This window comes from Staurois parvus, unplaced genomic scaffold (assembly GCF_062004578.1).
Source record: "Staurois parvus isolate SC_StPar_1 unplaced genomic scaffold, SC_StPar_1.0 ptg000401l, whole genome shotgun sequence".
NCBI lineage: Eukaryota > Metazoa > Chordata > Amphibia > Anura > Ranidae > Staurois > Staurois parvus.
Genome location: NW_028318197.1, coordinates 158,330 through 174,180, shown reverse-complemented (window position 1 = coordinate 174,180; position 15,851 = coordinate 158,330). Strand labels below are relative to the sequence as shown.

The 15,851-nt window shown below is 39.6% G+C and overlaps 1 protein-coding gene across 1 annotated transcript in view; it reads left to right on the top strand.

Moving 5' to 3' along the window:
• Window positions 1-15,851, top strand: part of ACOXL (acyl-CoA oxidase like) — a 443,136-nt gene that overhangs the window by 337,480 nt on the left and 89,805 nt on the right. The window contains exons 16-17 of the mRNA XM_089686494.1: window positions 489-576; window positions 10,473-10,543. Coding sequence (XP_089542620.1) covers window positions 489-576; window positions 10,473-10,543 — 159 coding nt within the window. The remainder of the gene's footprint in view (window positions 1-488; window positions 577-10,472; window positions 10,544-15,851) is intronic.

Sequence of the window (15,851 nt, the reverse complement as noted above, 5' to 3'; positions counted from 1 at the left end):
CTTACCGGTCCATAAATTTGGTGTCAGCATTCATTTTTTCAGGCTTTTTTTCCTCTTATTTTCACTTGATGATCCTGCCAGTGGCACAATTGCTGTTCTATGGTGACATACAGTATCTGTAAAGGAGCAGTGTTGTCATTCTGCAACTAGAAGTGACTACAGAACACCTCCCCCTCTCTATAAGAAACAGAGGCATTCTTTAGTTCACAGAGAGAACTGGGAGCAGTGCTATCTGATAAAAGTGCAGATGAGGCAAAGGAACAGACATTGATTAGCACACAAGATTTCTGGCAGGATCAACAGGTATTATTCTTGCACTTATTGAACAGAGTGAAAACTTATAAGATACAATGGTATATTTAACAGATCAAAAGAAACACATAGGATAAGTTCATTGTGAGGGTTTACATACACTGTAAATATGCTTATATGGTAGTTTTACCTTTGATGCAGCTTATTTTAATATAGTTTTATGTTCTATTAAACAGGTTATGAAACAGAAGGAGGATTTCTTCAATGCATGGAATTCATGTCTGCATCATGTTGTCACACTGGCTTTGGCCCATATTCACAGAGGTCAGTAAACTTGTGTAGTAAATGAGATCAAGTCACTGGTTGGTAGTGTTGTTAAAATGGCCGGATGTATAGTTAATAATCCACTGCCTATAGACCCCTGCCAATCACTAGTCTTACCCTAAAGCAACTTAACAGCGAAATTACATGGATGTGTTTTGGAAATTAAGATCCCTCTCATTTTACAAAGTATACGCAGTTACTAATGTATTTATGATACCTTCACCTGTAATCATGAGACAATAGTTTTGCAAAGGTCTGTGACAAAATTATTACTGTAGATGAGACAGATTTTCACTCCAAACAGGTGCACAAAGTGGTGGCCAGGGTCAGGTTTTATTGTGTCCCAGTGCCACTAGAGCAGCAGGGGAAAGAATTTATGATTAAAGCTGCCTAATTATAATAAATCAATCTCAATGTCTTTCTGGCTGCTCCTGTTTAGCATTGGCTTACTGTGCAACAGAATTGACAAATGAATCCCATGGCATTGAGAAGTAGAAAACTGCCCTATAATGTACAGGGTATAATAGTAACTATAAAAATGACATTGTGTGAAGCAGATTGACATGTGCATAATCTACTGTCAATTCTTGATTTGAGTCCACAGAGACAATGCTTTTTAGTGGTCTGTACAGAGGAGTCATATAAAATGGCTTGAGCACATAAGATTATGGAAATAATTAAAATACTTCAAGATCAAAGTTCAGTAAAAAAAAATATCTTACAGTATAGATCATACTGCTGACTCATCGTTTCTTTCAGTCAGGTATTAAGCTTGCATAATAATCCTGTGTTGTGAGGTCAAACATGTCAATCATGCACCCTGAACAGTACAGGCTGATCAACATAGTAAAACATTATTTACTATGAGCAATGATTAGAGATGTGGGATATAGTGGACTCCAGTGGTAAGGCACGGTTTAATTTTTTGTTGAAAAGTATTATTAAATAGTATTATAACAATAATTTTAAGATCTGTAAGCTGGAAATGCTGTAGATGTCAAAGCTGAGTGTACAATGCTCAAATCTTGGTCAATTTCTGATGAACCTGTCCAATTCACTTAATGGGTGGCCCTGTAAGCTGCCTTCCACTGGCAGCTTTTGACTGAAAAATCGAATGGTTTGGGTGGAAAAGTGATGGCCGAACAGTGACTGCATTCAATACGAGGAGATGCAGCAGGAGATTCATCTATCTGTGCTATATAGCATTGATGGAGGAATCTTTTAGATTTTTTTTATGCCTGTGGTAGTACATGGCCAGCTAAAAACATAAAGCAGTGAGGGACCTTAGATTGTACACCCCTTGAGGGTTAGGGACTGATGTGAATGTACAATATATATATATGTAAAGTGCTGCGTAAATTGACGTAAATTGCTGCGTAAATTGACGGCGCTATATAAGTACCTGAAATAAATAAATAATAAAATCTATCGATCACGTTATGTTCAGCCACCCTGTCGTTATTGTCTCATTTGATCAGCACTGGAGGAAATTGACTGCAGTGCTGATCAATGTATTCTGACAGTGGGGGAAGTCTTCCTGCTGTCAGAATATGATGACTTAACAGGAGGATTAGCCCATCCACATTGACTGTGTGCATGGGGGAAGAAGTTCAGGGTTTTTTTTTTTTTTTTCGTTCAACCCGCTGTTTGAACCAAAAATTAACTCATGTATGGCCAGCTTCAGACCTCAGTCTACACTTTAATTATATTAATTCTCCTAGCAAGGTGTCACTTTGGACTGCTATAAAACAATTCAAAATAATAACTCTCCTTTGTTGTTTACTTTTTCAGGTTAGTTATGTTGATCAGGTGAACAAGGGATACTGATAACCAAGATATTGAGCTGAAGTAAATGCACAGACACAAAAGGATTGATTTACTAAAGGAATAGAGACTGTTGACCTAGCAAAGTGAATGTTTCCCTCAGAAAATATATCTACACTTTAAAAAGTGAATATTAGAAAATGAAGTTAAGCCAGCCATAGACAGTTCAAATCTCTGCCCATGTTCCCTGTTGAACCAGCTGAGATTCGAACCATGTGTGGGCAGGCTGAGTGTACCCAAGATAATCGATCGATCAGCTTGGGTACAACCAGCCTGTTGGATTTTACATGCAATTATTGCTAGTGGCTATTATAGCTTCTAGCAGTAATCACTGTATTCTCCCATCTGGGATGGCTCCCCATCAATACTGACTGTGTGGTTGCAGGAAAGAATATTGTTCTGTCTATGGCCGGCTTTACAAATTGTTTACTTTGAATACCTAATTATACAAATACAATTTATGATAGCAAATGTTTGTTCATTTTTGTTTCATTCATAGTGAACACAGGTTCACCTTATCTACTAACATTCACCTGCAAAATGAATATACATCTTCCAAAGTGAACATTCACACTTCTAGGTGAATTCCTTTAGTAAATCAGTCCCAAAGATTCCTCAAGAAATTCTCCATTTGGAGAAGAAACCGGGCTTAAGCTGGCCATACACTTATTTTTTTAAGCAGGCTGAATGAAAAGAGAAAGAAAACATGTTCCTACAACAACCCAGATGAGATGGATGGAGGAATTCCCCTTTATTGGGACATTGTATTTTAATAGCTTCACCCACACCCGATTGGCTGAGGCCACTGATCGCAAAAAGTTTCCAGCATGTCCCTTCCAAATCAGTCGACTTTCTGCCAAGTAGGGATAGATGCACACTGAACGGAATTTGTCTGGTCCCTGCCAATCCAGATGAATTTAAATCAGTGCAGTTCTATGTGTCAAGAAAGCATTGTGACAAGGCTCTCCTCGTCTCCTTATGAGAAGAGAAAAAGTCTGTATTAACCATTTCCATACCGGGCACTTTTACCCCCTTCCCTCCCAGGCCATTTTTCAGGTTTCAGCGCTCTCACACTTTGAATGACAATTGCGCGGTCATACAACATTGTACCCAAACTAAAATTTTATCATTTTCTTCACACAACTAGAGCTTTCTTTTGGTGGTATTTAATCACCGCCGGGGTTTTTATTTTTTGCTAAAATAACAAAAAAAGACCAAAAATTTTGAAAAAAAAACACGTTTTTCTTTGTTTCTGTTATAAAAGTTTGCAAATAAATAATTGTTCTTCATAAATTTAGGCCAAGATGTATTCTGCTACATGTCTTTGGTGAAAATAACCCAAATTAGGATGTAATTTTTAGTTTGTAGGAAAGTTATAGAGTTCACAAACTATGGTATAGATCTGAATATTGATCAATCCTGAAGTACTGACAGCCAATCTAATTTCTTAAGGTCCAAGAATGTCAGAATAGTACAGATATCCCCCAAATGACCCCTTTTTGCAAAGTAGACAGTCCGACGTACTTCATAAGAGACATGGCGAGTTTTTGGAAGTTGTATTTTTTTTTTCATGTTTCGGAAAATGAAAAAATGAAAAAAATTTTCACTTTTTTTTTTTAAATACTGTCACCAGTGCAGTACAGCGTCATCATATAACTGGCATGGCGGTGATCAGGGACACTGACTGGTGACAGTATGAAACAAAATATATATATATATTTTTTTTTTATTATTATTTTTAATATTTTATTAAATGTTTTTCTTTTATTTAAGATTTTTTTTTCATATTTCACTATGTCCAAAATAGTACAATGTTACCATAGTAACATTGTACTACTCTGGGGAAGTGATCAGTATTTTTTTTTTTTTTTTACACAATTTGCTTATAGCAAAGAATTACTTTGCTATAAGTAAGCATTTACCCGAATGACATTGATTCATTCAGGGTTTTTCTTTTTTGTGCTTAGCTGTGATTTGGCCACAGCTAATCACATGACATGTGCATGTGATCGCTGTGACCATTCACAGCTAGAGGCACTAGTATACAATGGATGGCATGAATGAAGCCATCCATTGTATACAGCTGTCATGTGACCTGCTGTGATTGGTCACAGCAGGTCACATGGTACCGGCAACGGGGCCGGTACTCAGATCTGTCATCGGCCGTGTCCGAGGTACACGGCCGGTGACAGATCGCTCCACTGCGCGGCTCTGCAAGTGCGAAAACTGCGCATGTCCAGGAGGACGCCATATGGCGTGCACCCGGAAATCTACAGCATTTTGCCGGCCGCCAAACGGCTATTGGCCGGGCGGCTATTGGTTAAGGAAGTCTGCACCAGGCCTTTTTGTGGCAATTATCATGCATGAATGTATAAAACTTGGTGAAAATATGTTATATTTTACACGAAAATCTGGAGTCTACAGCCATGGCAGTACTATCTTCTGCCATAAAATAGGAAAGTTCCAATTACAGTCCATAAAATAAGTAAAAAAAAAATGAAAGCAGGTCAGTACAAAATAAATAGCAGTAAACAAACATAGGAAATATTCTTTGGAAATACAAATCTGCTGGTTTTCCTGGTGATAATCGTTCATATCAATAGAACACTAGTACACAACCCAGGTTGCATATTACTTAAAGTAAATTTGTTCTCCAATTTTTCTTACAGACCTCTAGCACTATTTCTGTTGTACATCCAAAAGATACCAGATAAAAGTTGTGCAGTATTAATAAAACTATTTGCCAGGTTTTTTAGCCATTTATTACTACTGCTGGTTTGCCAGGCGTACACCATGGGCTGTTCAAGCTATCAGTCAGTAGCAGGGCTGAGAAAAATCCTGCACATGCCCAGTGTGGAAGTCTTGGTATAAGGGTGGTCATATGCTATTCTGCAAGCATGGGACCTGCACTTGTGCACACAGTTCACTTAGGAGCACTTAACAGTGCTGACACAGTCCTACCTGGTTACAGATGTTGCAGGCTTCCAGTGGTAGGTCACAAATGCTAAATTATGCAAGGGAGATGTACCAGCAGTGATATCAGCAGAAAAGAGGAGGGGCTGCTTGTTGACTTTATAGGATTAAAGTCTAGATTTGCATGTGAAACCACAAACATCTCACCAGTGACAACTTGATTTGAAAGCAGATTTCACACTACGTAAACTGTGCCATAGCAGGGTGTAGCCATATGTGTAGTTTAAAATAGACAACTTTGTGACAAGTGTATGTTCATCTTTACAAAGTAATTCATAACATCTGAAGAATATTCCTGTGATTGTATTGTATTTCAATGTAAACGTTTGTGTTCTAAATTGATATATGTTTAATTGCTGGTGGGGAACTGACCACAGGTAACCCCACCAGTTATGGCTTGTCCTGTCTGTCTCACCTAACAGACGCTCAACTAATAATAACACAAGTCATTATGGGGCGTCACAGCAACACCGTGACTAACTATGGGATGAGAGACAGGCTGCATAGTATAAAGGAAGTTATAAATTGTTACAGCAAAGCAGAGGCCTGTGGATTAGCTGGAACCAAGCAAGCAGCACTTCAAACAAGTTATAGGGAAATTGAGGTCAATGACTATAGGTAGCACGGAGTGTGAGTGTGTGTAAATAGTGATGTGAAAAAGTGTTTGCCCCGTCCTGATTTTTTTGCATATTTGTCACACTTAAATGATTCAGATCATCAAACAAATTTTAATATTACACAATGATACCCCAAATAAATGCAAAATGCAGTTTTTAAATGCATAAGAAACTGCAGGCCTCACTTGTCTCAGTTAAGGTCAGTGTTCGTGGTTCAAAAATATGAAAGAGACTGGGAAAAAATGGAATCCGTGAGAGAGTTCCAAAACAAAAGCCACTGCTGACCAAAAAGAACACAAAGGCTTGTCTTACATTTGCCAAGAAAACAACTTGCTATAACTGATGGAACCATGAATTCTGAGCTCTACCAGAAACAATTGAGTACTGTCCGTGATACTTTTTTTACCAGAAAATCCTGAAGGAGAATGTCTGGCCATCGGTTCAGGACCTCAAGTTCAAGTGCACTAGGGTTATGCAGCAGAACAATGATTCAAAACACACCAGCAAGTCCACCTCTGAATGGCTCAAAAAAGACAAAATTAATGTTTTGGAGTGGCCTAGTCAAAGCCCAGACTTAAATCCAATTTAGATGCTGTGGCATGACCTTAAACAAGCCGTTCATACTCGAAAACCCTCCAATGTGGCTGAATTAATGAAATTTTACAGAGTGAGCCAAAATTCTTCCACAGCGCTGTCTAAGACTCAATGCCAGTTTTCGCAAACGCTTGATTACAGTTTTTATCGCCAAGGGTGGCACAGCCAGTTATTAGGGTTAGGGGGCAGTTACTTTTTCACACAGGGCTAGGCAGGTTTGGACAGCTTTTTTCCCTTAAAGTGTTGCTAAACCCAGGACCCTGCATTCACTATATCTGGTCTCCCACAATACACAGAACATGGAAGTGCAATTATTTTAGTAAATAGAAACTGCTAAATACCTTTTTCTCATCAGTAGTTAGAGCAGTCTTGTGACTTCTATAAGTGTCCAGCCAAGCACTGGTTAAAGCTTGTAGGAGTTTTTATTCTGCTCTAGGAGGATGCAGAATCCCTGACTTCTGTACTGATTAGCCCTGTGATGATCACATGCACTCTCCCCCCAAAGATAAAACAAAAAATTTTCTAGCAATACACACCAAACTGAGCATGTGCAGAGTGACTCCACACGATATTTCTTATCAGGAGACAAGAGGGGGACACTGTAAGAAGGGGAGGATCAGAGAATTCAGGATCAAACAACGTTTTTGCACAATGCAGAGGATTAACCCCTTAGGTTCCACAGTGAGTATAACAAGCATGCTTTACTGCATATACAGACTGATTTTATTCTAAATCTCCAACTCCATATGCAGAAATGCAGCCCCAAACTTGCAAGGAATCTCCATCATGCTTCACTGTTGCCTGCAGACACTCATTCTTGTACTGCTCTCCAGCCCTTCGGTGAACAAACTGCCTCCTGCTGCAGCCAAATATTTCACATTTTGACTCATCAGTTCAGAGCACTTGCTGCCATTTTTCTGCACCCCAGTTCCTATGTTTTCATGAATAGACGCTTAGCCCTGTTTCGACTTCCATGAAGACAACTTCTGTCCAGACTTCTCCCGACAGTAGATGGATGTACCTGGGTCCTACTGGTTTCCTCCAGTTGTGTGCTGATGGCACTGTTGAACATCTTTCAATGTAAAAGGGACGTAAACATGCTGTGTCTTTTATCTGCTGCATTAAATTTCCTTGGCCGACCACTGCGTCTACGATCCTCAACGCTGCCTATTTCTTTGTGCTTCTTCAAAAGAGCTTGAACACATCTTGAAACCCCATTCTGCTTTGAAATCTTTGCCAAGGAAAGACTTTTCTTATGCACTATAACTACCTTGTGTCTTCTTGCTGTGCTGGGTCTTGCCATGGTATATGGCCTGTGACATGAAACTGTCTTCCACAACCTCACCTTAGTATCAGAGTTTGGTTGTTCTTCACCCAGTTTTAAGTTTCTTACACATCTATATATAGTTTGTATGAAATGATTGCCCTGTGCCCACCAGTGTCTTAAAGCAGCCCTGTTCACAACTTACTGTGCAGAGTATTACAAAGTTCATGTTACACTGTAGAAACATTATACTGTCACACTGGGCCATTTTATCATTCTTCCATCAGTAAGATCCTTTCCCTATATTTTCCCCACGGTCACATTTCGAAGCCTCGGGGAACTGAGGGTGTTACTGTGATGATGAGCACACTCTTTAAAAATAAATGGCACTAACAGTCAGCGTTATACAGTATAAAGCAGTGGTGAAAAAATCTCACTCTTTAAGGACATTAGTATTCAGCCATGGAGAGATCAGAGAGAAAGTGTAGAGCAAAAGGCACAGAAAATTGAATTTTGTACAGAGCCGTTAGAAAACAAGGAAGGGAGGGGCTTTCTGGGAAGTAGTAGCTGAGACTGTAGTGGGGAGAGTACATCATGCATGAAATGAAATAGGGTGTCAGGATTGTACAGATGGAAATTTTTACCTCATTAGTTCATACTTGTGGTTGGATTTTGCCTCTCGTTGGCCATAAGCACCACTCTCCACTGGGGCCCTCTGTGGTTGCTACCCTGCATGGCTTACTCCATCTTGCTCCTCATCACCCCTTATACATAAGTGGCTTACTTCCCTTCTGCCCCTTTTAACAGCCAGTGGTCACTACAGCAAAAAAAAACTGGAAGTAAAATATCTTCCACTTTCTTTCCATTATTCCACATGGCCTGCCTTTAAAGGTCCCTGGGACTGAAAGATCTGCCTACCCATCTCCACGTACGTCTTGTCACAAGGCACCAAGCAGTCCTCACTTTCTCCACTATACAGGAAAAAGCAGTAATTAGGTATCTGCCCAGGTAGCTTATGTAGAGCAACATGTAGTCAGAAAGTGTTATGAGACCTTTGGCTCCAGTGGCTATTTTGGTGAAGCCAAAGTCTCAGTAAGAAGCACTTTCTCAAGAAATAAATCAAGTTATTGCCTACCTCTTGACATGGTATGTAATTACTCAGCACGTGAAGGCTGCTGATTTTACTTGAAAAGAAAGATTTTCTTTAAAAAGAGGCCAATGGAGATTCTGACCAATTCTTTACTGAAAAATATTTTTATTTTTGGTCCCTGTTAGAGAAATTTCCCCTTATTTTTTGTCCCAATGTAAGAAAAAATCTCCATAGTATAGTTAAGAAAGCAATAAAAATTAGATAGAACTTCTAAACCTTCCCCACTCTTTTCAAAAGAATTGGAAAAAAAAATGTATGTTGATTTAATTTACTAAAGTGTTACTAAACCCACAACAGTAAAATCAGTCTGCATATGCAGTAAAGCATGCTTGTTATACTCACTGTGGAACCTAAGGGGTTAATACTCTGCATTGTGTAAAAAGGATGTTTGATCCTAACTTTTCTGATCCTCCCCTTCTTCCAGTGCCCCATCTTATCTCCTGATAAGACATATCATGTGGAGTCACTCTGCACATGCTCAGTTTAGTGTGTATTTAGAGGTTTTCTTTTTTCTTGGGAGAGTGCATGTGATCAGCACAGGGCCAATCAGCACTGTCCAGACAGAGGTCAAAGGTTCTGCATCCTCCTAGAGCAAAATTTAAATTCCTCCTTTACCCAATGCTCGGCTGGACACTGATAGAAGTCACAAGACTGCTCTAACTGCTGCTGAGAAAAGGTATTTAGCAGTTTATATTTACTAACATAATTGTATGTCCATGTTCTGGGGTGCTGTGTCCTGGGTTTAGTAACGATTTAATCTTTTCTTTCATTTTTGCATATCAGGAAAGTCTGAAACCTCTTGCTCTGGAGTACTGCCACAAAGTGGTGAAGCAAAAGAATGCTGAATGTCAGGCAGATATAATTTTCAGGATAAGAGATTATAAATGGTAGTCTCCATATTTCTCTTCCTATCATTTGCTTAAAGTGGACGTTTAGTCAAATCCTAACTGACGTTAATCCTACTCCCACCCCCGTTCTAAGTCTACTCTAGCACTGTAAAGAAAAGATCTGTATACTTACCTATTCTGAAGGTCTCCAGTGGCGGATTCTGTGTAGAGGAGAGCCGACAATGGCTGCAAATGCCTGGGAGATGACATCACCCATAGGTTTACTATGGGACATTCATTGTCAGCTGCCCCTTTTCAACACTGAAGCCACTGTTGACAACTGATCCTGTGACTGGACCAGAGTGGCTTAAGAATAGGTAAGTATACAGATCTTCTCTGTAAAGGGTTAGATAGAATAGGCTTAGAATGGGGGTGGGAGTAGGTTTAGCCTTAGTTAAGATTTGACTAAACTTCCACTTTAAATAATTAAATCAAATAATTAAGCAATTTAATTAATTTAGATTTAAGAGATGAAATAGCTGAAAACGCACCTTGTCAATGAACATTTGAGGTAGAATCTGTTTGTTATTGATTATTGGCAGAAGATGTGTACTTGTGTTAATTTGCTTATATTTTGTGCTTCTCAGTGACTCTGGAACAGTTTGCCTTGGCTGTGGAGTCTTGCCCTGTGCCAGCGGACCAGCGTTTACTAATGGAGGTATAGTGGAATTTCCCCTATAATCCACAGCTGCATCTCTTTACGCTTCATTTTTTTTGCTGTGACAAAAGCTATTAACCTACCCAGGTCTTGTCATGCACAGGAAACACTGTTGTCCTACTAACAAAGTGTGACATTCATGTGGAATCACTTTCATCAGCTTGGTTAATTCATTTTCAAGAAAAGAGGTTTCCTATATTTTCAGGGAGAATTAAAAATTGTATTAAAGCGAACATTACAAGTTTATGCACAGGAATCCTTTTTATGGTACACAAGCTCTTTTGACAACTACAAACAAAAAAATCTGTAACTATTATTAGGGACTTACAACAGCATTTAAGGATACTAAGTACCACCCCATGAGTACTTAACAGGCTAGTTCTGTTGTGATAATATTTGTGGGGCAGCTGGTAGCTGAGCAACACGCATCTGAATACTTATGTTTTTGTTGTTTTTTTTTTGTTGAGAGCTCTTTCCACCATTTAGATATGTTGGCATGGAAATTACAAGACCCCTTTCTCACAGGGCAGACTCAGATCTGTTCGCTGATCCCCTGCTGATCAGAGCAGAGTGGGCAGACGACAGGTCCTTTTCTTTTCAGTTTTTGACTGGACAGAGACAGCCCTGCTCTACAGCTGTCTGAAAGTAAATGAACTCCTCTGTCTGTTTACACTTGACTGCCCTCCGATCCACCTAGACAGAAGAGGACAGATCCCCTTCCTTTTTTAGCACACTGGATTGGGTGGAGGTAAGCAGGTAGAAAAGGACACAAGTCCGTTTGTACCCAATGGTCCATATGGAATAAATGGATTGTCCAACCAGGTCCACTTGAAAAAACTGACAGGCAAACCTGATCGAACCTTTTGTGTGAAATGGGCTGAAAAGAAAAAAATATAGAAGTATAACTTTATCCATACATGAGTAGCGACATTATGCACTGTAATTTATTTTTTTTCTGACAGTGAAATATTTGTATAGGTTTTCCACAAGATAAAAACAAGTTAGGTTTCAAAAGCAGGGTGGAAGGTGTTATTCAATGCTTTACTTATTAGAGGAGATATGGAGATACCATACTACTGTAATATTTGGTATTATTCCATAGTTTAAGTCAATGCAGCATCAACACATGGGGAGTGTGTCCAAGCATTTTGAGGGACCCATAGGACTGTTCATAATATCAACTGCTGTGATTCTGACTTTTAAAAAAATGTGACTGTATCAATCACTGCCACGCTCAAACATGAATGTAATAAGAGTTTACACTTCTTAGGAGAGGCAGAGTTCCTTTATTCTAGTTAGAGCATTCAGAAATTCAGCTTAATTTTAAACATCATTTAATGAAATTAAAGAATAAAGGTGCAATAAATATTTACAGAAAAGGTATTAGTAAGCATAAGATACAGTAAAAATAAAAGGGTTTAAAAGTGAATAAAAACTTAAAGCAGAACTTCACCCTAAAGAGGAAGTGCCGTTTTATGTCCTCCTCCCTCTCTCCTCTCCCACATTTGGCACCTTAAACATTTTGTTTGGAAGTGGTTAACTAGTTTTGAGAGGTACTCACTCCCACAAAGTTTGCCTCCCCTCCTTCTCTTTGCCCGCAGCCTTCTGGGACACATCACAGGTCCCAGAAGGCGGCGAGACCATTCACAAAACACAGCGCAGCTCAAGCATGTGTAGTGGAAAACTGGTTGTGGAGCTGCAAGGAGTCACAGCCGGATTCCAACATTAAACATGTTCAGGCTGGGTACCTGAAGACTGGCAAAGAATTAGCCTGGGTGAGAACAGCACTGGATTCCTTGACAAGTGTCAATTTATTAAATGTCAGCAGCTACAGTATTTGTAGCTGCTAACTTGTAATTTTTTTTCTTCCTAGTTTGAAGAACCACTTTAAGTAGAGTCCAGATGGACTTTGTTACAATGCAGCGTTAAATCAAATGGCTCTTAGTATAACTTAATAGCCTTAGTGATAAAACTAGAAGTCCCAGCCACCTGTCTTCCCAGCACATCTTTTCTTCCCCCTTGAAAGGTTGTTGCAGGGCTAATCTTACCCAAATTTAAGGTGTTAGGGTTGTATTGTAGGTGCGCTGGAGTATTTTATAATGTCCAGCGGAAACACAGTTAGTGCCATTTATCCTACATTAGTCTATATTTCCATAAGACAAGGATCCCCAATTCAAAAACCAGCATATAATAAGAAACGTAACTTTGTGGCGTTCAGTTGTAGGTCAGTATACTGTAGGTCACTACCCCAACCTCACACATGTGTAGTCCCTAAACTACACACCAGACCATTTACAACAGGGTCTTATTATAAGGTCTTTAAAAACCCTGGGCTAATTGAGGTTTATGATCAGGGCCAGCACCAGCATAAGCCTGCTTTGGCAGTCGCCTTAGGGCCCAGAATGGGGAGGTGTAAAACTCGAATCCCAGTATGCGACATACTCCCACTGCACTGACTTCAACTGTAACACCAACATTGGAACCATTGGAGCAGTAAAATGCACCTTTGCCTATGTAGACAAAAATTCTTGCACTGGCCCTGTTCATGATGACTTTGCTCTCCTTCTAACTGGACTGATTTTTGTCACATTTGTCACCTTCTGTGACTGCTTAGTGCAGAAAGGAGATTTTAATCTGATTGTCTAGTTACCGACTTTTGAATTTTGGGAAAAATTAGGGTAATATTGTGTTCAGTCCCATTTTTCTATTTTGCCCACACAGTTTGGGGTTAGCCAGATTTCACTATCATCACAGTTGGGACAGCAGGAGCCACTGAAAGCAGTGACAAATCCCTGCAGTGGCCAGTGTACAGGCTCAGTATGACAGCAGCCAAGATCAAACAGGACTTGCTTATATACTGCTAATAGTGAAAGGAGCACAATATTGAAATCCATCCCTGACTTTAAGATACAGAGTTCTGTGAATGGGAAACTACAAGTCCAACAGCCTTTGTGACTGTCGGCTCATAGTTCTCATTGAACTAAAAGGCCGCTGTTGAGCAATGTGGTAGTTCATGGATTCTTCCTGTCAGTGTGAAACTGTCAAAAAAAAAAAAAGTTCATTTATTTGTTAATTTATTTATTTTAAAGTGAACGTATCCTTTAAAAACATCAACAATACCAGAGTTTAAGTTGATTAAGACTCTTACAATACCTTGCACAGCAACATTCAGACGAGGAGAGAGAGAGGCATGACTTTGGGCTAATTAGGTGTGCTTCATGCACATATGCTGACTAAGAACATGCAGACAGGAGGACAGAACAGAAGGATGAGCTCATCAGTCTGTTTCTACTCCTTCACTGTCTAATTACAGGCTGGAGGTCAAAGAACTGACCTAGATAGCTTGCAAAAGTGCAACAAGCTATCTAGGTCAGCTCTTCGATCATGCTGCATGGCTGTGCTGTGTAGTAGGGCTACAGCAGAACTAAGGTAATCTGTGCACTTGATGGACAAAAATACGGACCCGTTAGAAGGTAATACAGTTCCCATATGCGTATTTCAATTCTGTATTTAGCAGTTTGACTAAGCCTTGAATACATTCTGGTTTTAGTTGTCCATGCTGAGAATAACTGGAGTCAACCCATCCATGTATAAATAACCACACTGGCAGGTTCTAGTGGAAGTTATGTGACCATAGTGGTAGACTTTTAATGATGACATTAAAGAGAAGTATGGGCTTCCAAAAAAACCCAAACACTTATATTCACCCAGGTGGATGCAGCATCAATCCGATGTTGCATCTGTCCTCCGCAGGCTCTGCAGTGAGAACTGAGTGATCAAATGCCACTGATCGCTCAGTTCTTCCCATCTGTTCTGAGCAGAAAGCTGTGACTGTTGGTCACTGGCTCTCTGCTCTGCCCCTCCAGCACTCACTGGAGTGCTGGGGAGGGGAGGGAGCTGCTGACTCCAGGTACCTGTCCAGGCTTTTGGGTGTATCCTGACCATATATTTGGGGTTTCTTCAGAGCCTGGACCAGCTCTGTGATGTCAGCCGACAGCAGGCTATCGCCTGCTATCACCTGAAAACGGGTTACAAGACTGTAGAATAAACTGCACTCCTGTGACCTACAAGAGAAGTATAGCCAAATAGCTTTGGTTATACTTCTCCTTTAAGATCTAATACATTCATCTTTTGATATGTGGTCAGATAGAAACTGCATGAAGTTGCTCCTATATATACAGTATGCCACAATGCATGATTAGCCTTTTCTGAATATGTTTATTGATAATTTATGTTTTTTGTTACTTGGTCTTTAAAAGCATGCATTCCGTCTCAGCAAAGTATAAGTTATTTGTCGTATATTTATGTATTGCCTTAACCTAGAAAGGTGTAAGTGATCAGGTGAGGGGACTTAGCCCCAAATAGCATCAAGCAGTGTCAAAGTTGATAGGTCTCAACTAACCAGCTATTCTGTATATCATTTTAATAGAGCCTAATTATATCAAACATGCCTAGGCATGCTAAGAAAGTGTGTATGTTTAATCACAAAGTAGTTGATAACAGAAAGTGATGAGAAGCTTAGCACATCATCAGAAAAGCGCAGACTTGCACATGGAATAGGAACAGATTGAAGCAGAAGCAAAGCATCACAGATGGCCAAGGCAAGAGAAAGGAACAAAGCAATACAGAATAGGGCAGAACTGGTCTGCAGGCAGGGGTAGAACAGCAAAGAGGATTAGAGCAAAGCAATGAAGATGTCACAACAAAAATAAAACAATGACAAACAATGAAATTGCCGCCCTTAGCATTTCATAATAAGCTTGCTAAAACAAAATAGATGAGGAAATCCCCTTGGTATGGTATTAGGTAGTAAGTGGTTTAAGAAACCACATTCTAAAGTCTGTTTTCACTCATTATTGAACTGTTTGCATATTTAAAGTGGTATCAAACCCAAAAGAAACCATTTATTATATTGCAGCTTACCAATTCATAGATGTGATGGCTGCATTCCGTTTATTTTTTTTTTCTATCCTTTATTCTCACCTGGTGATCCTACCAGTAAGCTTGTTGTTTTTCAACAGAACAAGCCATTCTGCAGATGTAGCAGTTAAAGTGTTGGGACAAACCATTTACCACTGACAGGGGTGCTTACAGTTATTTATTTATGTAAAACCCGTATCCTAAAAGGAAACAAACTGTTGCTGTAACTGCTTATAAAGTGGTAGCTAGACTTCATTTTCAATGTGTTAGTGTATCTAAATCTGCTAGTACAGCTAACAGTCCCTTCCCCCTAGATTAACAATGCTCCTCTATCATCTGGAGTGGAGACACTCAAATACAGGAGATGTGTGAATGGCAAGATCACCAA